This window comes from Xenopus laevis, chromosome 5L (assembly GCF_017654675.1).
Source record: "Xenopus laevis strain J_2021 chromosome 5L, Xenopus_laevis_v10.1, whole genome shotgun sequence".
In the NCBI taxonomy this organism is placed as follows: Eukaryota; Metazoa; Chordata; class Amphibia; order Anura; family Pipidae; genus Xenopus; species Xenopus laevis.
In genome coordinates, this window is record NC_054379.1 from 57,044,481 (window position 1) to 57,069,591 (window position 25,111).

Consider the following 25,111-nt stretch of genomic DNA (forward strand, 5'->3'; position numbering starts at 1 on the left):
GCTTTCAATACCATAAACCCTCAAAAACTCGTCAACAAACTTGAAACTCTTACTCAGCCTCAGCACCTCTGTAACTGGATCTCTGATTTTCACACTAACGGACCTCAATTTGTTAAGATTGGGAATTGCACGTCTACCACAATTCAGCCCCAAGCTTTTCTCCCTCTACACTTTGACTGCTCATCTTATATAAACAACTGCAAAGTCTATAAGTTTGCAGATAACATGTACAGACAGCTAGTGTACGACATCACTTAATATAGCAAAGAGCATGACCTGGTCCTAAACACAGCAAAAACAAAAGAGATGATCATAGATTTCAGAAAACATCCAGATCAACATGAACCCTTACACATTGAAAATATCAAAATAGAGCAGGCTGAAAGTATCCGATTTCTAGGTCTAGACATTGCAAATTCTTTAAATGGACTGACAACAACAAGGCCATAATCTGGAAAGCTCATCAATGTCTTAATTTCTTCAGAAAACTGAAAAGGTGTGGAGTCAACAGGTCTGCACAAATGACCTTCTACAGAGCCACATCAAAAGCATTCTAACTGGCAACATAGCAGTGTGGTATGGTAGTACCACGCAGCAGGAAAAAACCTCTCTCCAGAGGGTGGTAAAAACTGCTGAATGAATCATCTCCAACACATTTCCATCACTGTCCAATCTAGACAAAGCCAGATGCAAGAACAAAATTAAAGCCATTACCTGCGACAAGAGTCACCCAGGTCATGGCATATTAATTTGGTATAAGCCCACCTACTCACTAAGGCACAGGAGGCCTGAAAGCATAAAAATCAGAAGCAAAAGGCTATTTAATAGCTTCTTTCCAAGAGCTGTCAGACCAACTACGGAAAAAAAAGAAGAAACCTTCAGGAATCACCTATCCCAACCAATCATCTAGTCCTAATGAACTAAACAGTCTAATTTGCACTCCCTGCACTTTACATTTACTATTTATTAATCTTATACTCTGTATCTCTGTATCCCACATATATTGTAAATATCAATATATTGTAAAAATCAATATGTGTCTCACTGCACTGTGCTGCAAAAGAAATGCCTATGTACTCCTGGTACAAAGGCAATAAATATCTACTTGACTTGACTTGAACAATATAAAAAATAACTGAACTGAAAAGTGTTTGGAAGGTGAACAACCCCTTTAAGAAAACAGTCACCAATATCCAATCACAATGGTTCCATTGAACTATTCCTGAATAGATCAATAACTGCCATTGACCATTGATGGAATTTATTTTTTTCGCAATGTAAGTATGAAATAATCCCCAAATACCAGACAAGCAAGTGGAGGATAAAAAAACAGACAACCTGGGTAAAGCTCAGTCTCACCTATTCCCGAACTGTGCTTGGCACTCAGATCAGCCCATAAACTTTCCCATCTGAAATCTCAGTGCAAAATCTCATGATGACATCACTGGAGTCACCAGGTTGGGTTTTTTTTATAAAGACACTAGTCAGCAGCACCCTCTGTCCCTCACCCAGACAAGCTCCAATAGATACATTGGTGAGACAGAAGTTTTTTTTAATTTTTTTCTTTTAATTTATTAGGCAAACAGGTTTGGGGAGGCTTAGCCTCTCCAAGCCTTAATGAAAATCTGCCTATGAGTATATAAAACCTTTTACTTACCTGTGTGCTTGATTATTAAGATTTAATGCACCCATTTGATGAAGGTCTTCAAGGTGTTTTCTATTCCCAAAGTACAGTGCAAGGTCAGTGGCAATGATGGCTTTGCGTATTATCTCCAATACCTGTTCATACTCATTGGAGCTCAGGTTGGAAAAAATATTGTGCCCTTCCAGCTAAGTGAAAAAGGAAAAATATATAAAAAGCAAAATGCCCTGTAGTTTTAACAACTAAATGTCAATCGAAGTGAACTACATATTTAAGTGACACAAATAATGTATAATCTCTGTAATGTGCAGTGTAAGATCAGCACTGCATAAAGGGTAAAAGAAAAAAACACAAAAAGTTTTTAGTCCTTCATATGATTGGCAAAACCCTTGAATCCTAGGAATGCTGAAAAATGACAGCTGGGATTCTGCTCAGCAGGACCAAAGATAAGAAATGTATTAACTTATGTATCCATTTAGAACAGTTTACAGAGTTCAATATAATTATAGAAATAGTCACAAATAGAAAATAAAAAGTAATTGAACAATTTCTTTATTTCTGGTGAGATATCTAAAAACAGCTGAACTGAACATGAGAGAAGTGACAGGGCTACTGAAATTAGGCCAGGGGCTAGTCTAATTGCCCTCTTTTTTGTTTTTTGCATTTTTTTTCTTCCATTGTATTGACTAGCAGTTAGACAGGTTTCATTTAGACGTACAATGTCAAACTTGATGGACAAGTTTTTTTTTTTCATCCTAAATTACTATATAATTACACATTAAGTTTCCATTATTTACAATCATTCCTGTATGTTGTTCGCAACCTATCGCCAGGTAACTTTTCACTTTGGCGAACAGTCGTTACTGAGCAAAATTCACTAAGATTTGAATTTTACTGAACATTCCCTCTTTCGCCAGAGTTTACTTCACCACCTCACACCAGACAAACTTTATGAATAAAATAAAACAAAGCTACATCTTCCTCAATCTTATGCCAGCGACATCACATCCTATATGTCGGAAATGCATGAAAGTTTTTGGGAAGCAAACTGGCAAATTTACAAATTAGAAAAGAAATGCAAGTTTGTGCATTTTGGTGTGATTTGGTATGGATCTATATTTAGGGCCTCCTTAACTGCAAAGATGTAATTGTTGTGGCTCTAGTAACTGTTGGAAGTTTCAGTGTCTAATGCAACTAATAAAGTATTTTTTATAATACAAATTAATTTTTTAGAAAAACTAAAAATGAACCCAAAATCCTGTTGAGATGCTGCACAAGTCAGCTAGAAGTGCATCTTCACCTTTCAAGCAAGTTGAAAATTCCAATTTTTACTTTATTGCAGTGAGTTAACCCTATTTTTTTTTCCTTTTAAAAAGGAATCACTAAGTTGTGATTGTTTGTGATTATTACAATGTTTAAACAGATCAAATGTGTAACTTCTGAGTTTTGCATAACTAGAGATCATTTTGTTTCCAGTAGCATCCTACTGAAGAAACAGAACACTTTACAGTGGCTTTACATTTGTTATCGTGCAATTAACTTGATGCTGCACACAGTTCCTGCCCTTACCTGCAATATAGATACTGTCTGCGAGAAGTGGTGTTGTTCCATTGTTGAAGTGGAATACAAAGCTGCTAAAGGGTGATCAAATTTTTGCAGGTAGCTGTTGCTGTAACCTCGGTGATCAAGATCATGGCATAAACATGCAACTAGAAGCCCTTTCCGCTGAAAAGTAACACAAAAAATAATGAATACAACTTAAAAACATATCTAGCTAATCAAACATCAAATTTAAGGATGTGCTTTCTTTATGGATATAGTGTTATTGTCTGCTTCCATAGACAAATTTATACAGAATAAATGTAAGGCTTGCCTTGCCTATGAAAAGGTTTCTCCAAAAATGTTTGCAACATTATTTGAGTGGGGCACTTGAAAAAGTGATTGGTGACCAAATAAATTATGCTGGTCACACACTCTCACATATACTAATATAATATAAGTTATGGAGAGGCAAACAAACTGAGGATATATTGTCATTTGCACAGTTCAATACATTGGTATGTATATTGCACATACTGTATTGCACATGCTTAAATTTGATTATATTTACTGGTTTGCACACAGTTTGTAATTTTTAATAAAGCTGTGGCTATTATCATCGGACATGATATTGTCAAGCAATTTTATCGGGTAGTTCGGTTAGAGTGAGTATGCACTGGGTCATTCCTGGGTCATGACCCGGGGTCGGCCATGTTATCATTGTAAAAAAAAGTTCCACTCCCATCAAAAAAGTGTCACACAAGATCCAGGGATTATGACTTTGCATTTACATTTGAGTGTTAACTAAACATAAAGCATTACAATAAGCCTAAAACACCAAAACAGAGCAGCTAAATTACTTCACTGTCAGACAAGTCAAGAATTTTCACATTTGACAATAACCAGTGAAGGACAGCTGCCCATATAAAATACAATCATAGTTTCCAATTCTAGGTTTACTACAAGCATGCAGATTATGCAAAACGTGTTTTCTACAATGACAAGGTAATAACAGTTATAAGGTGGAACAATTTATTATACAATTCCCACCTCCAAGTCTGTGAATATCTCCTGGCTATTTTGAAGAATAACGTACATGCAATGCGATACTGTAACCGCGTGTTTCCAGTTGTGATAGGGGACACGCCGATAGTTCTTTTTCACGGACATGGTAAAACGGCATAACTTTTCAAGCTCAAAACTAAATGAGGAACATATTTAGAAAAAAATGAATACACAATACAAAGGAACCATTAAGATATAAAACAACATGAACCTGAGTTTATAACTTTTGTTGATCTAGAATTAAATGATTTTATTTATGTGAATGCATATAATGTCACTCCTAATGACTTAAATATAAAGTGAATCAAGAATTAAGATGCAGTTTAAGCTACTAACAGTACAAGCTACTGTTTTATTATAAAAGAGAGAAAGTTAATCATTAAATGATTTGTTTAAAATTGACTTTATGGGAGAGGTCTTCCTGTAAATTGAAGCTTTTTTAGTTAATAGGTTTCCAGATAAGGGATTCTATAATGGACAAGTAGAAACATTTTTAAAGGAACAGCAACACCAAAAAAATGTATGTGTTTTAAAGTAATAAAAATATAATGTACTGTTACCCTGCACTGGTAAAACTGATCTGTTTGTTTCAGAAACACTACTGTAGTTCATATAAACACTGCTGTGTATCAATGGCATGAATTGAAAAAGCAAACACAGCAGTTTTGCCAGTGCAGGGCAACGCTGCATTATATTTTTATTACTTTAAAACACTTTCATTTTTTGATGTTACTGTTCTGATATACTGATATAGCGCTTAGGTGTATCAACGAGGGTAAAAGTCATGATTTTTTTTTTTTTAATATCTCCAGTAGTAATTGAGCCCCAGTACATTTGCTTATGTATGTTGATCTTATGCATAAATAATAGCACGTTTTCTAGCCAATGACTTCATGATATCTCCAGTAGTAATTGAGCCCCAGTACATTTGCTTATGTATGTTGATCTTATGCATAAATAATAGCACATTTTCTAGCCAATGACTTCATGAAACTGACTAAAGAGCATCAAAAAGTCAGACTATACTTTAAGGGGGTTATTTATCAAAGGTCGAGTTTTAGAGGTGTGTGAGGTTTTTTCATACCTTGAACTCAGTGATTCAGTGAATTTGGTGGGAAAAACCTGGAAACTTGAATTGATACGAGTTTTCGTGCGAAATCCACTAAAAAAAAAACCATCATGAAGGCTACAAACATCTTCAAATGGTTTAAGTGACCTCTGCGATTGACTTATACATCAGCTCAAAAGGTTTTATCTGGAGTATTTTTGGATTCAAGCTATTTCCAGTTTCAGGGTATAAGGAATCTCAAAAAATTCAAGCTTTTTATTTATTTATTTTTTTTAAACCTGAATTTTTTTGAACCCAAGAATTTTAATTAAGTTTTGATTAAAGAATACTCTTTAAAACCCGAATTTTTCAGGCAAATATCAACTCGACCTTTAATAAATAAACTCCTAAAAGTCAAACTATATTTTACTACTCACTTTAAGAACTCTGTTGCTCACGGTAAAAAAAAAAAAAAAAGAAAACCTAATTGCTGGCACAATAAATGCATGCAACATGTGCAAAAAGGATCCATACTTGGTGGCCTTGCCTCTTTTTTTCCATATAACTGTTTATTACCATGATAAGTTACAGAGGAACCACAAGCTACAATGTTGACACCAGCCATAGGGGTCTCAGACAGACATCTCCTTCACATGACCTTACGGTTTATGCAGTGGTACACATATACATACATGGGGAGGGAGAGTTTTTGCCAATATTTTTTATGGCAATAATATAACAGAAACATACAGTAGTTATATCTAGATCTAGTTACCCATAGCAATCATGACAAGTCTGCTTTCAAACAGAACAATAAATGATTTCCACTGATTACAGCCATGTGTTGCCAGACCTAGAGAAATTATTTACATAAAAATGCTTGACCTACACACTTAAAGGGGTGGTTCACCTTTAAGTTATTTTTTAGTACTTTATAGAATGGTCAATTCTAAGCAACTTTTAAATTGGCCTTCATTTTTTATTTTTTTATAGTTAAAGGAGAAGGAAAGGTTGGAGACACTTAGGGGTGCCAAACGTTAGGCACCCCCAAGTGATTGTAGCGACTTACCAAAAATCCAGGGCCGGTGCTCAAATCAGGAGAAATCTGGACTGGCCCCGGGTTATAGGAGCGAGCACTCGCTACATTGTCGCTACAATCACTTGGGGGTGCCTAATGGGCACCCCCAAGTGTCTCCAGCCTTTCCTTCTCCTTTAATTATTTGCCTTCTTCTGACTCTTTCCAGATTTCAAACAAAGCCAATTTCACAGTTCTTACCAGGTTTTACCACATGACTGATGAATCATATAAACATATATGGCTGGCCATAGGTCTTCAAATGGCTGGATATCAAAGTGGTATCTAAAATACAGAAACCATTCAACATGAAAATGCTTACTCTGTAAAAAGAAACTGATAACCATTATGCTGTGAACAGTTAACTTTACGATCAAAAGCTAAATATAACTGATGAAAATTTTCAAAGGCAGAACAATATTTTTTTTTCTAAAAATTCATGGCTATTACTATAACAAGAGAAGTGGTGCAAATAAGTTTTTATGCAAAGCATCCACACCTGATTAAAATGTCATAACCTGATCCCCTTTATCCATCCATATCCCACAAGCCCTGTATTTTGTGAAATCATTATACTGCATTCTTCTAATTTTTCTGTACCTAAAGCAAATTTATCTTCAACAAGATCTTAGATGCAAGGAGCCCTGATATTTACAACCACTTTATATTATACACATACTTATCATAGAGACCTCCAATAGCTTTACAAAATGTACATATTGAAATGTATTGCATCATATGTCCTGCATCATTAAAGGAGTATTTTTTGCAGTATGGGAGAGCTTACATAAAACATTTTGGAATAACCTGTTTAAATATACCCAACATGTTAAATATGTAACATATCTACAAGAATAATACTTAAATGTGTTAACATCATTTTAATATTACGTGCTTGTTTGCTTTATATTTAACTACTGCATTGAACTAAAGAAAAATTAGCTGTACAATATGACACTGTACTTATTCTTTCGATTTCAAGATTTCTCATATTTTATGAGAAATTAAGTTAAATGAAAAGAAAACCCACTCTGCAAATTGTAGGCATCATTGACACTGTTATTTACACCTTGGAAGATGAAGACAGGGTCCTTGAAACCATGGAAGCAGTCATGTTTTAAAAAAAAATGTGAAAATAGCACAAAAGTATAAACAGCTACTCTGATCTCTAGGGTGTGCGAAGGATACACACAGCCTGCCACCACAGAAGCATAACTTGTCAAAAGTGATAACCAACATTAAAATATTTTTTGACTACTCACAGTTCAATCTCCCTGCAAAGGGAAACTGGTAGTGTACAGTTCATGAGGTTCTGCCATTCATCTGAAGTACAAATGCTGTGATAAGACAATTTTTCCAATGTAACTCGATAAATGCACTCTGAATGCCGTATTCTGTGGTACATCTGAAAGGGAGATATAGAAAAGTTAAATAAATTAAAGATTACATGCTACTGTAAGCTGTATAATAGTCGTATGTTACAATCTAAGGTTCATTAAAACCCAATCTAATAATATAATTTAAAATTAAAGCATGATAAGCTTCAAAGGCAGGGAGAGAAAAAGAATAAACTTTTGATCACACAGAGCACATAATTAGAAGTTACGTTAAGTAGGAACAATTTCTATTTCAAAGTCACTTTCACGGCAGCATTCACCAACATGGGTAATCCACACCCATTTCAAGGTCACTAAACACAAACTACACTATAAAGCACCCTCCCTTCTCAGACTCCTTGCAATCTTATTAACAAGCATGTGAAGAGGTGAGAAGTTGGTGAATGCTGCCATGAAAGTGACTTGAAAACAGGAACAATCTAATTTTCCATAGTCACCATGGTAGCAAATCAACGACATGGGATATACCAAAACTCAAGTAGAGATGGACAACAATATGTTATATAGTGAATAAAGTCCCCCCTCTTGTAAAATATAAGGATATTATTAGTTACCGAGGAGTTTCATGACCATATAAAAACACGAGGCCGAAGGCCGAGTGTTTTTATACAGGTCATGGAACTCCGAGGTAACTTCTAATATCCTCATATTTTACAACTGGGGGTACTTTATTTATTATAATACACAAATTTTAGTAAGTCATGTGACAGAAATGACATCACTACTCACCGTTTATAACTGATGACATCACTACTCACCGTTTATAAGGATATAATTTACAGGATATTCATGGCTTTTGTGTATTATATATTATTTCTTTTATCCATTCTAATTAGTGAATGATAGGCTGAAGAACTTTCCTCCAAAATCTAGCCTAATATATTTAACTTATACGGGTTTATTTATCAAAGGTCGGTTTGTGAGTTTTTTTTTCTACCTCAAATAAACTCACAGCTTGAATGTTTGCTTGTTTATGAAAAAACCTTAATGTAAAAAGTGCAACGGGGGGGGCTCAAATACTCTACTTTCTCAAAAACCTCACATTGATCGAGTTTTCGAGCACAAACCACTGAAGAAAACCCAAAATCAGATTGTTCAAGCGACCTCTGCCATTGATTTTCACATGACCTCGATAGGTTTTAGCAGGAGTATTTTCGAATTCAAGCTTTTTGCTGCTTCAGGGCATAATAAATCTCGAAAACATTTTTTTAACCCGAATAATTTAACTTTTTACTGAAACTACACTTGAAAAACTCAAATTGACACAATTCGACCTTTGATAAATAACCCCCATAGTGTCACAAAAGTAGTAGTGGATGTCCACCTGGCTGCTTCGCAGATTGCTTCTGGCAAGGCCCTGGCTTCTGCTGCCCAGGATGTAGCCTCAACTGTGGTTGAGTAAGCCTTCTGTTTAGCTCTTTCACGTGTCACTTCCGGTCCATTATCTGTAAGCTCACCTTCTTGCATCCAGACCACCAGTTTGGATTGCATACTATACGCTGCAGGACTACCCAGCTGATCTCTAACCCAGGTCCTATACTGAAGGCCAGCACAAGGGGTAAACAGACAAACAACCCATCTCAGACATTGGTCCTTTCCCTATATCAATGCCCTCAGGTAGAACAAGATAGGCTTCAGGAAGGGGGAGAGGGAGGTAGAGAACACCCCTGCCGGACTTGTTCTGGTAAGATGACAAAATACAGGTATGGGACCTGATATCCAGAATGCCCGGAACCTGGAGTTTTCTGGATAAGGAATCTTTCCAGAAATTGGATACAATTTGCTAAGTCAGATTTCTAGGGATAGTCAAAGGCTAATAGCAATCTATCCAATGTGACCCACAGTATATTCAGAAGTTCTGAATGATAATGCTCAAAAAGAGCAATAAAAACTTCCCATAGCAAAAGCTAAAAAATATTTTACAAATTGCAGAATAGAATATGGAAAAATAAATTTACAGAGATTCTTACATTTGCACAGTGTAAGGCCAAAGCACAAAAGACAGCAAACATCTTGAAGTTGTTCTCATCTGTTTTGGAGAAGGCACTTCCACTTAGTTTGTTCACCATTTGTACAACTCCAATAACACTCCCACGGATTACAATAGGCATGCATAAGATGTTTCTCGTTGTGTAACCTGTGTAAACATCTACATCTCTGCAACAAGACACAAATTGTAGTTGTGTAACCAAGAAACAATGTTAATGATATATGCAATGTATTTATTTTACAAAGTTCTGCTGCAATGGAATAATGCAGTAATTCTCTAGCAATCTACAAACAGCAGTTAAGGCAGAGTAAGACTCTGTTGTTATAAGACAGGCTAAAGTGATTGGCTTCCTACAGATCAGTTATATGACCACTCATTCATTGTTGTGTTGATACAACTGGATTTTCTAAGATAAGTATTTAGCTCTTGTGAGAAGCCCTAGAGAACCAAACCCCATCCATTGACCCAACAGAGCCTTTGGATTTGATATAAGGAACAACTCAGTATACAGAGGTGGTCTGGTAATTTGTTTTAACAGCCTCGTAAGTACCACAAAAATGTAACTTAGTTTTAATTTCAGTCTTTGCCCTTACATCGCAAAAAAAAAAAAAGATTATCCACTGTACTGTTGTTCCTTAAGAAAGATTTATTTTTTCAGCTTTATAACGCTTAGTAAGTTTAACAATGAACTGTAGGGCACTATTGTTTGTATACAGTACCTTGAGGAAAAAGCACAGAATAACATTTTCTGTATATGTATATACACACACGCGCGGATATAACTGTAGATCTGAAACCTTTGTCAAATTGGAAGCCCAGAGCTTGACCTCCAACATAAGAAAGTCGACCACACCAGCTCTTAAAAAAATGTAACTTTGTTTATTTTCTTGCACGTCGCTGGCAGGCAGACACAAAACTTAACAGACTTTCCAATAGTCACTTCCACTTTAGTTTTACAATTGTTTTCTTTTTATAGTACTCACAACCTGCTGGTCCCCATTGGCCTGGCTCGGTGATCCGGTGCACCACTACAACCCTTCACCACTCCATCAATCCCCTGCTTCGATCATCCGGCACTCGACCAGTGCCCCTTGACCACTCCGGCGGGTACCAGCCACCTTGACTTGAAGTCTTCTACTTCCACCCTCTCTTGCCTAACAACCTCACCACTGTCACCCTATCTTGGGAATTATTCCCCCGGATCCTAATCCGACTACGCTCCTTGTTGGGGCAAAAGACTACCCTTTCTTTCTCCCTATCTCTGACACCTAGTGCCAGCTATTACTGAAACTTCCTACCTAATTAACTACCTGATTCTGGGCTGGTGTTCTTCTTCTCAGTGAAGCTCTTGCATGACCTCACCTCCTCCCATTAAAAGCCTTTAACTATGGGTGTGGCTGCCCTTTTATACCTATTTGTGGAAACTCCCTCTAATGGTAGAAAAACCAAATTGCTTCTAACTATAACATTCTACTGCCACCTAGTGGCCTTTTCAAATAACCATTTACACAGTTTTACATACAAATTTTCATTAACACCACATAATTCACAAACAACATTTTAACTCTTTCATCCACCCACAACACAATTCACTCTATTACAAGCTCCACGTACAATTTGTCCCCTCAGCCCTCAGCTACCAATTTAATTAGCTCTCAATACCATCTACATGTCTACATTCTGCTAGCTTTTTTTTTTTCTCTCTTTTTTCCCCCAACAATGGTGTGACTGGCAACTCCCCTGCCTGGCACTGTACTCATTGTGGAACGTTGTTCAAAAGTTCAAATATAGCACAGTCTAGGCCAGTGGTCCCCAACCAGTAGCTCGCGAGCAACATGTTGCTCACCGACCCCTTGGATGTTGCTCCCAGTGGCCTCAAAGCAGGTGCTTATTTTTGAATTCCCAGCTTCAACGCAAGTTTTGGTTGCATAGAAACCAGGTGTTCTGCCAAATAGAGCCTCCTGTAGGCTACCAGTCCATGAAGGGACTACCAAACAGCCAACAACAACCCTTAATTGACATCCCCATGGAATTTTTCATGCTTGTGTTGCTCTCCAACTCTTTTTTACATTCAAATGTAGCTCACGAGTAAAAAAAGGTTGGGGACCCCTGGTCTAGGCTGTATGTTATGGGCACCAGTATCTCTCTGGCAGAAGGTACCCTGACTGCATTTTGAAGACATATGGCTCAATGTGAGATACCAGCACAGCATATTTACAGTATTAATTCTGAAAGGTCAATGGCATGGTTGTATGCATCAGTGATCACTGAAAAATGCTCAATTTGACCCTAAAATGAACTTGAAGAGTGCTTTGGAGCCCCATTCAGTAAATTTGAGATTGTACTGCAGTTTTGCACATCTAATCAGTTATCTGTCCATTTTATAACTATACTTGTATGCATTTTATTAAAATAAACTAAAAATGTAATTGGAATTAGTAGTAATCACGGTTATGCACAAAATATATAACCACAGTATACAGTTCACATTTAAACAAATTGTTTTGTTAGAAATGCTGGCAGGTTAATATGTTGTATTAACATCTAAATGTACATAACACTTCCGCATTACCTATTAAAGCGTGGATCTGCATAGGCATCAGGAATATTAAGAACTTCACCTGTTCTTGCAACCTGTCCTGCAATACCCTTCTCAATGGAGAACCTAGACACAAAACACATTTTAAAAATTCTTTTAGTTTAAATGTCACCTTTTGTCAGCACGAATCAATTAAGAACCGTGTTTGATAGGCCCCCTTTGCAATGAGCCATTCTAAATAAATAGATATAAAGTCAAAGTGGATGAAATAACCACAAATTGAATGAAAAATGAGCCTCATGAGCTATACAATGAATTTCAAATACTTTTAGTTACAGGTATGGGATCCATTATCTGGAAACCCATTATCCAGAAAGCTCTGAATTACAGGGAAGGCTGTCTCCTATAGAATATTTTTATAAAATGTTTAGTTTTTTAAAATTTAAATTATTTTTTTTTAGTAGACCTATGGTATGGAGATCCAAATTACAGGGGTTTATCCAGATAAGGGCATTTCTGTAATATTCACCACCATTAAGACTACTAAAACAGTTACACATTAAAACCCAAAATTTGTTCATTCAGGAAGGGAAGAAAGAACTATTAAGTATTTGCAACAATTCCCAATGACTAAAAAGGTGCATGCTGGGTATTGGTAAAGTTTTAAACTGTGTATGAAAATAACAAATTACAACAGCATGTGTAGAATCGGTAGCGCAGGGAAAAGCAAATGCTTTTACTAGCAATTGCATTTACAATAGTTGTTTATAATTAGTGTATTTTTTATCGGGTCAACAAGTGACTTGTTTGCTATTGTCAGAAATGTTTGCCAATATTCCACTGTTTCATATAAACATATTAATAAGTAATATGTCATATTAATAAAAATTCTGCAGATAAACAAAAGCAAAAAAAGCGTAATAAATGCTACAAAGCTCCAGATTTGTATTGTCAGAAATAATGTACCCCCTAATAAGAAAAGCAAAGATGAAAAGTTCAGAAAAACAAAAATGAAAGTTCAGAGCTTTGTGACATACACTTAGGGGCAGATTTATCAAGGGTCAAAGTGAAAATTCGAATTTAAATAAATTGAATTTCAAGCTATTTTTGTGTACTTCAACAAGGGAATAGTCCAACTTCGATTTGAATTTGAAAAAAAATTGAAAATTCGAATATCGAAATTTATCATGTAATGTCTCTTTAAAAATTCGACTTCGACCATTCGCCATCTAAAACCTGTCAAACTGCTGTTTTAACCTATGGGGGACCTCCTAGAACCTATCTGGAGTCAATTGGTGGACTTTGAGAAGTCGAAGTTTTTTTCTGTAAAACTTAGACCAAATTCAATTGAATACAATGTTCCCTTGATTCGTACAAATTGAACGAAAAAAGCCTATTCACCCAAAAAAAACCATATTATATTATATATTTATTTTTAATAAATTTTGGTTGGTCTTTTTTTATTTGAATTTCAAAGTTTTTTTTATTCGAAATTCGACCCTTAATAAATCTGCCCCTTACACTCAACATCTATTATTTCTATTATCCTTGCATACTGCAGTTTTATTTATATAAGGTAATTTTTTTCTCTTCACTTATTGAGCATAGCCATTTGTTATTAGAGGTAGATTTAAGTGAATAAGTACTTCTGACTGCTATAAAATAAAAGGGGTTACTTGTTAAATATATATTTTGTTTTCTCACCTAATTTCTTTGGTTTTCTTAAAAACAGGCTTTCCCTCATCCTCTTCCCCAATATCAAAAAGATCTGAATACAACTCTTTGTTTTTATGATCAACCTGGAAGAGTGCACACCGATCGGCATTTACCAGGTTCTTTGCATATATCTGTATGGAAAGATTCATTATTAAAATGGTTGTAAGAAAAAAATGTATGTCACCCATTGTATGCATTTTTTTTTTTTTTTTTAGAAAACAGGAAGGTTGTTAAATCTAGAGCTACATATGCTTAATATTAACATTTAAGTATCAGTGCCATTTTACCCCCATGATTGTGATTGAAATTTAAAATTATTTTCTGTTTACACAGAGTAATTTTATATATTATTATTTTTAATATATATGGTATATAATGTAATAAAAGATGTTTGCACTACGTAGCATTTACTGCTCATCTGAAATAAAACAATATTGTTTGCTATGGATAAGAAGATGAGGCGCAAACTTTGAGACCTTCATTACCCCCCAAATATGTATGCTTAATGTGCTTGCCTGTCTATGGCTATGGATTTCTTGCTCCCTTTTGGCTGTAAGGTTTTCCTGCTTATTTATGACCAGGGTGACTGATGTAGGTTTGCTTTTTCCACAAAGAACTGCCTGGAGAAGATTACAGTGTGGGCAGGGTCCCTTTCAGTACAACTACTGTATATCACGGTGACGTTACGTTACTATAGTATAGTGATAATTCCTTTAATATCAATAGAAATATAGAGGTTTTTAAAAACCAGTTTCTAAAGATTATTGCATAGGTATACAAATACCTTTAGGCATATAGTAGGAGTGTGTGTCCTTCAAAACAAAATACATATATTGTGGGCGTGGGCTCTTTATAACCCTTTGTAAGTAGAAAATGTAGGTTTCATTATATAAAGAGGTGCAGTAGTGTAACTTAACAAAACCAAAACTAAAAACAACAGGTATATTGCCTTCAGTCAGGATTTCTGTGACAGCAATGCTGTTTAAGTTTAAAGAATGGAGGCATGCTAGACACAGCTGCAATTCTAAAGTGGCAAAGCACTAATCTCCATAGTTAGAGATCCCCAAAAGGTACAACTCCATCCACAAAGCACCACTTACTGAGGCATATACAGTGCTCATATCACAATAACAAGACTTTCTATTAGACTTCAGACATAAACAAATCTCTTCTACACAGAAACATGTCTAAGCTTTATGTTGAATTTCAGCTTATCTTCTTAACACTGCTCTGAAAACGCATATTTTCCATGTCTGTGCCTGGAAAGGGGGAGAAGTAATTGCTACTCCACAGGCTTTAAAAACAACTTGGTATTTTACAGTTAATATTACCCTATATAAAAAATGTTTCAGATTGTAATTATGGTTCTGAATGAGTAATAATGAATGTTGAACATGCGGTTTCTCCACTGATTGCATCAACTTACTTCACTGCTTCATGCTGTGAAGTATTTATTTTAGAATGAGTTTTCCCCCAAAAGAGCAAGTTGTATCATTTTAATTAACTGTATATTAAATATACACATATATATTCTACACCAAGGAAAACAATAAGTTCTATAGTGGAAGAAAATTCTTACCATTATATGTTCAAGTAACGAATCTATTGCAACTATGTTGTCAAAGTATGTTCTGTGGGGAAAACAATGTATAAGAAGTGAAAATAAATGAACATAAAAAAGAAGTATCAATATGTGTATTAAACATGCATGGCTGTGGATATTACATGCATACTACAAGCCCCCCTTTAGAATTCTGGCAATTGGATATGCTAGCTATATAAATCTCTCGCCAAGAGAACTCAATTACATTTGAGCACATTTGCTTCTTTAAATTTTGATACATATTAAAACAATACAAAAGTCTGACTTACTTTGATACATCAAGCAGAAAGTCATTTAGCTCAGTCTGTTTAGCTAAGCCTCTACATACCTAAAATTAAATAAAACACACCATTGTAGGAGACAAAAAAAGACAGTGTCTGCACATACACTAACTAGTAATTTATTTAACAATAACATATGGAATAAAAAACAGTAGCCAGCTTAAGGACTTACTTGTACCTGATGTATTGCTACTGAAGCCCAGGCAAGGTTTGCTGTTGCCACCTAGGTAAAACAAAAGTAAAGCAGAACATTTAGGTAGAGTTCATTTGTGATAGAAAAGAAAAACGAAAGACCACAAAAACTAGTGAATGGATTTTTTTTACTGGAACTTTTTTTTTTGGCTTAAAAACAAGCAATATATATTTTTTATTGAATGGATGAACAATAGACACAGGCCTCAGACCTGCAGATGCCTAATGTAAAGCCATCTGAGATGATTTAAATTCTGCAACCCAACCCTAAAAAAACCTTGAAATGTTATCTAACCTAGCATTTCATGCCTTGGAGGTTAAAGGAGTTCAAAGAACACAAAAACTGAACTCTGGGTTCTCCACATAACTATAAGCATATTACCAATTTACTTGCTTTGACAATTTTGCACCATTTGAGAAATAAAGGATAAAATCTGTCCTGATTTCTATGCTGACCTGACAGCTCTTTGCAACTATATTCTAATGGCCACAGCAGTGCTGCTTAGGAGGAATGTTGGCTCCACTGCCGGAAAACTGCCCCAGTTTGGACTTGCAACATACAGAAGCTTTGACGAGAAACAGAACTCAGCAGCAGCTTTAATACTTTTAGTAGTGGAGCACACAGTTGGTGGCTGTCAGAACATCTTTATAAACAACTAAGGGGGAAACTGGACAAATTTTAGTCCTCTTTTTCTAAAATGGTGCAAAATTTCTAAAGCAACTAAAGTGGTGATATGTTTATTTTTGTGTGAGTAGCTCCCACCCTTCCCAGCTATAGTGAGGTGATCCCACTGGTGTCTAATAAAAGGGCAGCCAAGTTTGGGAGTTTTACTTTGAAAGCAGCTAGTAAATTGCAGGTAAAACTTAGTCCCTTTGTAAAATGTATAATGAAGCAATAGAATTCTTCATGAATCAGATGAAAATTAAGCGTAGGACTGGCCAGATATGGGATGACTTTGACGTAGTTGGCCAGCTTAAATATATTGCAATATATGGACAAAACTGTTTTGTTTAAAGGGTAAGGCATTTTTCAGTAGCAGTATGCACAAAATGTCTCTGTCTTCTATATATATATATATATATATATATATATATATATATATATATATATATATATATATATATATATATATAATCAAAATCTGGAATAAAGCATTCCTGGGCCAGCACTTCCCTTTGTAAAACAAGTGTCTTTTTATTATTTCATTTCACACATAACAGTGCTCCAACGTTTCGGTCCCTCTTGGGACCTTTCTCAAGAGGGACCGAAACATGGAGCACTGTGATGTGTGAAATGAAATAATAAAAAGACACTTGTTTTACAAAGGGAAGTGCTGGCCCAGGAATGCTTTATTCCAGATTTTGATTATATGATTGAGAATTGGCCGTGCACCCCTGAGATTGCTTGATTGGAGTGCGGATACTGAAGATATATAACTATATATATAAATATATATATATATATATATATATATATATATATATATATATATATATATATATATATATATTGATGATGGGTTGAGTGCAAAGGACCTCTTGTATTTGTCTATATAAATTGGTGATATGTTTATTTTTGTGTGAAGAACATTTTTTTTTTTACTTTAGAACTCCTAAAAGTTCTATATTTAAATGGTATATTATGCAAATATATTTGTGTTTACCTGTTGGTGACAAAGACGAAAAGATTCTCTCCCCCAATGCCGATGAAGTTCTAAGATTCCAATCATATCACCAATCGCAGTAACAATCGGTAAACAAAGAACAGACTGGATACGTGTCCCTGAGTCCAGCCCAGTACCTTTGGGAAACCTTTCATCCTAAAATATAGCATAAGAAATTAATGCAGTGAGCAAATAATAGTTCTTGTTTAGGAAGATGAAGACCACCTTTAATTATTAAAATGATGCATGCCACTCCAAGTATCACAGTGCCAACAGAAATTCTATTATTTGACCAATGTTTCAGCTTCTGCAGACATGAATCAAAGTTTTTCTGACAAATTAGAAAGAAGGTCCTTGCCCAAAGACTGAGAATGACAGTATTAAACAGCTTTGCCTTTAAATGTAATAAAAGTTTTAGCAACTGTTTCAGGGAATGCCACTTGAAAAAAAAAAAAAAACAGAACAGAAAGTAGACTAGAACGGAATCTGAACCCTTCTTCTGTACAGGCTCTTGGATTCGGCAGAATTCTGATAAAAATAGCTTGGATTCAGCTAAATCCTGAACCGAATCTGGGATTCTGTACTTTGCTAAAAGGTAGTACAATTCCAAACAGAAACAACTGAGCATGAAAGTAAAGTCCAATAGCTTTTATTTTTAATCCATGAATTACTGGTAACCAATAAAATAGATACAAAGTTCAAGTTTATGTTTGTGTAAAAAAGTACCATAAAGCAGAGAAATGTGTTTCACAGACATATAGAGCTAAGGGATGCATGACTTTGGCACCCAAATCTGTTATCAATGAGCATTACATAAATTCAGCATACCCTTTATGCACTATATAATTATAGTTCTACCAATTCAAACAGTTCCAGGTAATCTGGATAGAGTTTGATGGAGATCAGTGTGGGAAATGATGCAATAAAAAAGGATATAAAAAACTTGCACATAAATAAAACTTAATTTGAATAGTGAATACCTACATTTCAGGCTCCAGACCTGATGTGTGAAGTGGCACTTAGAAATGTGTTGTTCTGCAATTCTCTTTGAAATTTAAACATGCATCTGGTTGTTTGGCCTTACGTTTCATACTGTAACTATCAGGTAGTTGTTTGGAGAAAAGAATTAGAATGAACTATAACAGGGTTCCAACACAAATAAAGCAATGCCACAAACAAATTCATATTAAAAATAACACATATTACCTAGAAAACCTTATTAAACAGGTGAAGGCCAACACATTATAATGATTGGGCAGATGAGGTTGAGAAAGATCTGTGTTTTCTATGAGAAATTAGCAACCAAGTATCTTTTACAATTCTTAGAAATTCAGAGAATGCCTGTAAAATAGATACAAAGTGCTATTGAATGAATAATGCTGTAATGTTCTACTGATAGGTATCCAAAAGCTCTACAATAAATGTGTAAACCGTCAGTTTTTGGATTTAAGTATTCAAGTTTTTTTTAATAGTTCATTTGGGTCATCTGGGTTGCAATACCAGAAATGACTCATTTTGACACGCATGCACCTCTTGCCTGAAGATTCATCTTCATATGGACAATCAGAAAATGGGTTAATGAATTACTAATAGCAACACTGTAGTGTTGCAGTCACATTACAGCATTCTTATATAAGGGTAATAAGCTTTCAGAGAGCAGAAGTCCTTGTAAATAAAACACAATAAGGGTCACAATAAGGCAGCAAGTTGGCCACAGGTCATGCAGGTATGCACAATAGCACACTAACCGACAAGTCTATGATTAGACCAGTTTCTGGTCTCTCCTTATCCTTCCTGTGTGAGCTAGTCTGTGTCCACCAACGGTGTGTGGGACCATTGGGGAGGATCATGGCTGTATTCCTACAGAAAAGATATTTATTTTGGTCCCATACACAGGGCACACAGCAGGCACTTAAGTTAAGAATAACTAAAGTAGCAACCAATAAATGTGTGCAAACGAGTATTATAACACCCTTCTACAACTCAGCAAGCAGTGCTGGTCTCTTATGCCACATACCAGTGTTGACTGTGTTGAGGACATTAGTAGTTGAGAAACTTTATATATACACTATTGCATGTTGCCTATTGAGAGGGTTTGAGTGGGAGTAACAATAAATAGGAAGAAATGAGAGAGAAAAAGAGAAAGGAAGTTTAGAAAGGGGGCAGGAACAGAACTATATTTTGGAGTAACAAGTTGGGTAAGAAAAATGTAAATTTCATTGCAAATTGTATTAGACTACACAGACGATTACTCCTGTGCAGCCATTGATAATGCTATCTCATCTGCAAGCTGAAGCTGCAGCTGCCATGTGCCATGTTACAGTGTAGCATTAAATGGTACTCATCTGGTACTAAAGAGAGTGTAACTGGTCACAATGATCCTTAATGGATCAGTACCTAGAGATAGAGGTGAATGCTCTTATGGGGTTTAATAGGTCTAAATTCACAAATAATGCTGTACAGGCGAGTTTTGTGGAATGTATGGGAAATAATTACATGGTAACCACCACAAGAAGGGCAAGTCCTTTTTTTTGATGATGAAAAAAAGGACTATGCTCTGCCTTTAAGCATAGGAGGACTGCCATATGTAGGACAGTGTCTTTGGTTTTAAAAATAAGTAGAAAAAAATATATATCTGCATGCAGAAAGGGAGAGAACAGTAGTAAAGTTCCTATATCCTTGTTTTGAACTAAGGGGGCCTCCAAGGGGGGGGGCATGAAGTGGGAAAAATAGGAGATGAAGGGAAGGTTAGAACAGATTCACAAGGCCTTAAGTATTTTAAATGTGTCTTCTCAATTGAATAATGAGGTGCTGAAGGTTATTCTAGTTTTTATTTATACAGCAGGAAAAATAAGTATTGAACACGTCAACAGATTTTTCAGTAAATATATTTCTAATGGGGCTATTGATACAACTGAAATGGGACAGCCTTCCGCTTTCCACCCTCACAGTGTTCTACAGGAACACCATAGAGAGCGTCCTGATGAGCTGCATCTCCGTCTGGTACAGTGGTACCAGCGCTGCTGACCGAAAAAGTCTACAGCGGACTGTCAGAGCAGCTGGCAACATCATTGGACCAGCTCTTTTATCACTGCTGAACATCTTCCATAAGCACTGTGCAAGAAAGGCCTTCTGCATTGCACTGGACTCCACACACCCCTCACACGGACTGTTCACGATTCTCCGATCCGGCAGACGATTTCGCAGCATTAAAGTCCGATCAACCAGGCTGCGTGAAAGCTTTTTTCCACATGCTATCAGACACCTCAGCTCACTGCCTGCCCTCCTACTAAATTCCAGGCACACCTGAATCTATATCAGAGACACTCTGCTATCTGTACTAGCTGGAGCCACGTCATCACTGTGTATTCGTATACTGCTGAGATGACAATAAATTTTACTAGATGTTGGTAACAATCCAAGTAATCCAGACATACAAAGGTATAAAAACAAAAAAGTCCATAACTTATGTGTAATAAATGGAATGAAACAGGGAATAAGTATTGAACATGCTTTCTGAAATGTATTAAATACTTAGAAGAAAAGCCTTTGTTGGTAATGAGAGCTTTAAGATGTCTCCTGTATGGAGAAACTAGTCGCATGTATTGCTCTGGTGTGATTTTGGCCCATTTTTCAATACAAACTCAAGGGTACCGGTCTTTTACCTCTTGACTAAGGTGCATAAAACACTTGTAAACCCCCCCCCCCGGAAGGCCGATCGTGTCGGGGGTCGATTCACTTGGCTATTTATAGAGATACTTTCTTACAAGGAATTTTACCTAAATTAGACACCTGCTTGAAGGACACTACCCATTTTTTAAACTCACTTGAAAATGTTGAGCTAACGACACATACACCTATTATCTGTACTATTGATGTTAAAGATCTCTATACCTCAATCAAGCATGATGAAGGGATAGAGTGCTTTAGAGAGTACCTACTGAGAGAAAGATTACCATTACATGAGGTAAATTTTCTTTGTGAGTGCCTGGACCTCATACTGAAACAAAATTATTTCCGCTTTGACTCCGATTTCTATCTGCAGATACAGGGCACCAGCATGGGGGCAAATATGGCGCCTGCGTACGTAAATATTTATATGCATCAGTTTGAACATACACATATTTTAGATCATCCAATTTTTAAACATCGCATTGCTGTTTGGAGGCGGTATGTGGATGACATGTTCCTGGTGTGGACAGGGACTATGGAATTGTTGACTGAATTTTATTCTTATCTAAATATGGTCCATGAGACTATAAAATTCACTATGAATATTGGTCTGTTAATAGTTAATTACTTGGATGTACAGGTTACTTTAATTGATGGATCTTTTTAAAAAACCGACAGAAATAACTTGTTACATAAAGATAGTTTTCACCCAGCAGGGGTCACAATTGGACTACCTAAAAGCCAGTTGATAAGAGCAAGAAGAATCATGTCTTCTGATGTCCTCTATAGGAATCGAGCCAATGAACTGGTCAGTAGGTTATGCCAACAGGGGTACTGAGAAGGAGCTAAAAGATACCAAGGTTGAGATATCCAATGTAGATAGGAGGGAGCTTTTGAAGGGGAAGGACAAAGGTAAACTGTTGTTATGGTATTTTGGGGTGATGTGCAGCGCCATTTCTCCTCCAAACATGGTATGTGCAATGATATCCAAAGAGTTACATTTTGGCTCACCTGGCCAGACTATATGCACCCAGAATATCATTGGCTTGTCCAAATGTTGTGCAGCAAACTAAATGAGCTTCAACAAGCTTATTCTTTAGCAGCGGAGTCTTGCGCAGTGCGCGTGCATAGAGGCCATTTTGGTTGAGTCCATTACTTATTGTTTTCTTTGAAACAACTGTACCTGCTAATTCAAGGTCTTTCTGAAGCTCTCCGTGAGTGATTATTGGCTCTTGGGCAACTCTTCTGGTTGTTATTATTTTGACTCCTCTGTCAGAAATCCTGCAAGGAATAGATGGTCATGGCTGGTTTAGGGTGAAGTGTTCTTTCCACTTCCGGATTATGGCCCCAACAGTGCTCACTGGAACATTCAGAAGCTTAGAATATATGTTTGTAACCAATGCCATCAGAATGTTTTGCAACAATAAGGTTGCTTGCTTGCTTTTAACCATCATGAGATCCGTCTTGTGTGATACCTTGGTAATGAGAAACCTTTTTATAAACCACCAATTAGGATTAAACCATCTGATATTAATTTGCACTGATAGGGGACAGGATTGCTTTCTAAATACTCACAGATTTCAGCAGGTTTCTTGGCTGTCCATGCCTTTTTGCACTGCTTTGTCTTCATGTGTTCAATACTTACAAATAACGTAATTTATGGACTTATTTGTTTTGATTTGGCTTTGTGTTGATTACTTGGTTTGTTACCAACATCTGGTGTATATCATGTCGATAGCCCCATTAGAAATATATTTACTGAGAAAAACATAGACGTGTTCACTACATATTTTCACTGCTGCATTTATCTTAATCTTTATAACAGTATTTCAGAGAGTTTTTAGACGTATTCCTTTTACCCTAATGAGACATATAAAATACATTGCAAATCATTTTTTTTAAAGCATTTACCCCCAGAATATCTTCTACTAACACAGTGTTTCTGGATTTGGCTACATGTGCAGAAATTGTGGTGCCATATTCAACAGGTCCAACAGACGGAAGCTGGGTTTGTCCATCTTTTGTTCCAATTGGGGTGAACAAACACAAGCTCTAAAAGGAAATAAAAAGGCAAAGTCTGATTATTAATACTTGCAGGCATGTATTTCAACTTATTTCGAATTCTGAATAGTAAAATGTACATATAGCATATAAGGATGAGCATTAAAGCTTTATATATATATATATATATATATATATATATATATATATATATATATATATATATGTATATGTATGTATGTATATATATATATATATATATATATATATATATATATATATATATATATATATATATATAGATAGATATATATAGATAGATATATACACATACCTTTTTTCTTTTTTTATACACACATTTTAATCTATGCGTTACTGGTCTTTTAATGTTGCATGAATTCAAATGGGCCCAGTTTTATCCATTTACAGACTTTTTTATAATCACTCTATAATATACAATTTCCGATTTACAGATATTAACCTTAAGTTTTATTTAGTTCTGGAAAGCTCCAGGGCTTTTTCCTTAGGTATTTTTAAGGGAATATACCATATATTTACCAAGTTTTTTTGATTAAATATTAAAGAACTATATCAATGACAATCTTCAGAAGGAACGCTTGTGCTATGAATCAGCAGAAAAGAGGATGGGGAGCTACTGCGACTGCCTTAGGCAGAACCCAAAATATAAATTTCAACACTACTTCTCTTTAAGCTTCCGTTCTCCTTTAAGTACTATTTTTTCCCTCTGTGATGTGTATCAGAATGCATAGATAAGAGTGATCGACACTGTCCTAAATATTTGAGAACAGAAAATAATTAAAGAAAAAGTAATAATGGAAAATTGCTACACAGATCAAACTTTAAAGTTATACAGCAAATTGAAATTTTTTTTTGACTGGGTTATACTTTTTTAATGTCCTGATAGTATTAACAGATATTTAAAGAAAAAATACATGAATGTTAAATTACATCGATAAAGAGGTTTCACATATTTTACAGGTACTGTTTGACTACACACCACTAGATGGCGATAAATTCAAAGGAGAGAGATTGTGTTTAGCCAGGCTCTGAGATACAACCGGATTTGCTCAAACCTTGATGACAGAAATAAACATCTCCATTCCTTAAGGAAAACTTTTGTGAATCAGTGATACCATCTGCAGGTTATTGATGATCATATCCACAGAGCAACTCAAATACCCAGAGATACATTCTTGGATTACAAAGAAAAGACAGAAAACAACAGGGTACCTATTGAAGTTACCTACAAACCACAACTGAACATTATCAGAAAAATAGCCAGAGACCTGTAACCTAATGCTCCATACATATACCCAACTAAAACAAATATTCCCAGAACTACCTCTCTTGGCTTATAGACAACCAACTAATCTGAGGAAAATGATTGTCAGAAGTGCTCTTCCTAAAACAATAAAAGTAGGTACATTTCCCTGCAACAGATGTGAAACCTGCAAATACATCCTGTGCAAAGAGCAAGTTGCTATCCCGAATACACAAAAAGTATACACCATTCTGGACTACTATTCATGTGCTTCATCCAATGTAGTATACATGATTACATGTACTAGGTGCTCTACAGGAGGCATATACATTGGTGAAACAGGACAAAAATTGTGCACAAGGATGAACCATCACAGACATAAAATCAACACCAAATCATGTGATA

At 35.7% G+C, this 25,111-nt stretch overlaps 1 protein-coding gene across 5 annotated transcripts in view; it reads right to left on the reverse strand.

Annotated features, from left to right (window-relative positions):
* Positions 1–25,111, reverse strand: part of pde10a.L (phosphodiesterase 10A L homeolog) — a 291,758-nt gene that overhangs the window by 18,198 nt on the left and 248,449 nt on the right. For 4 of the 5 annotated variants that reach the window (XM_041562783.1, XM_041562784.1, XM_041562782.1 and 1 more), the window contains 13 exons: positions 23,335–23,475; positions 17,752–17,907; positions 16,068–16,118; positions 15,884–15,942; positions 15,591–15,642; positions 14,000–14,142; positions 12,329–12,421; positions 9,737–9,923; positions 7,632–7,774; positions 6,571–6,654; positions 4,232–4,382; positions 3,212–3,367; positions 1,658–1,830 (listed from right to left, as the gene is read on the reverse strand). In XM_041562783.1, the coding sequence (XP_041418717.1) occupies positions 1,658–1,830; positions 3,212–3,367; positions 4,232–4,382; positions 6,571–6,654; positions 7,632–7,774; positions 9,737–9,923; positions 12,329–12,421; positions 14,000–14,142; positions 15,591–15,642; positions 15,884–15,942; positions 16,068–16,118; positions 17,752–17,907; positions 23,335–23,475 (1,589 nt within the window). The remainder of the gene's footprint in view (positions 1–1,657; positions 1,831–3,211; positions 3,368–4,231; positions 4,383–6,570; positions 6,655–7,631; positions 7,775–9,736; positions 9,924–12,328; positions 12,422–13,999; positions 14,143–15,590; positions 15,643–15,883; positions 15,943–16,067; positions 16,119–17,751; positions 17,908–23,334; positions 23,476–25,111) is intronic. The other variant, XM_041562785.1, reaches the window with a different exon arrangement.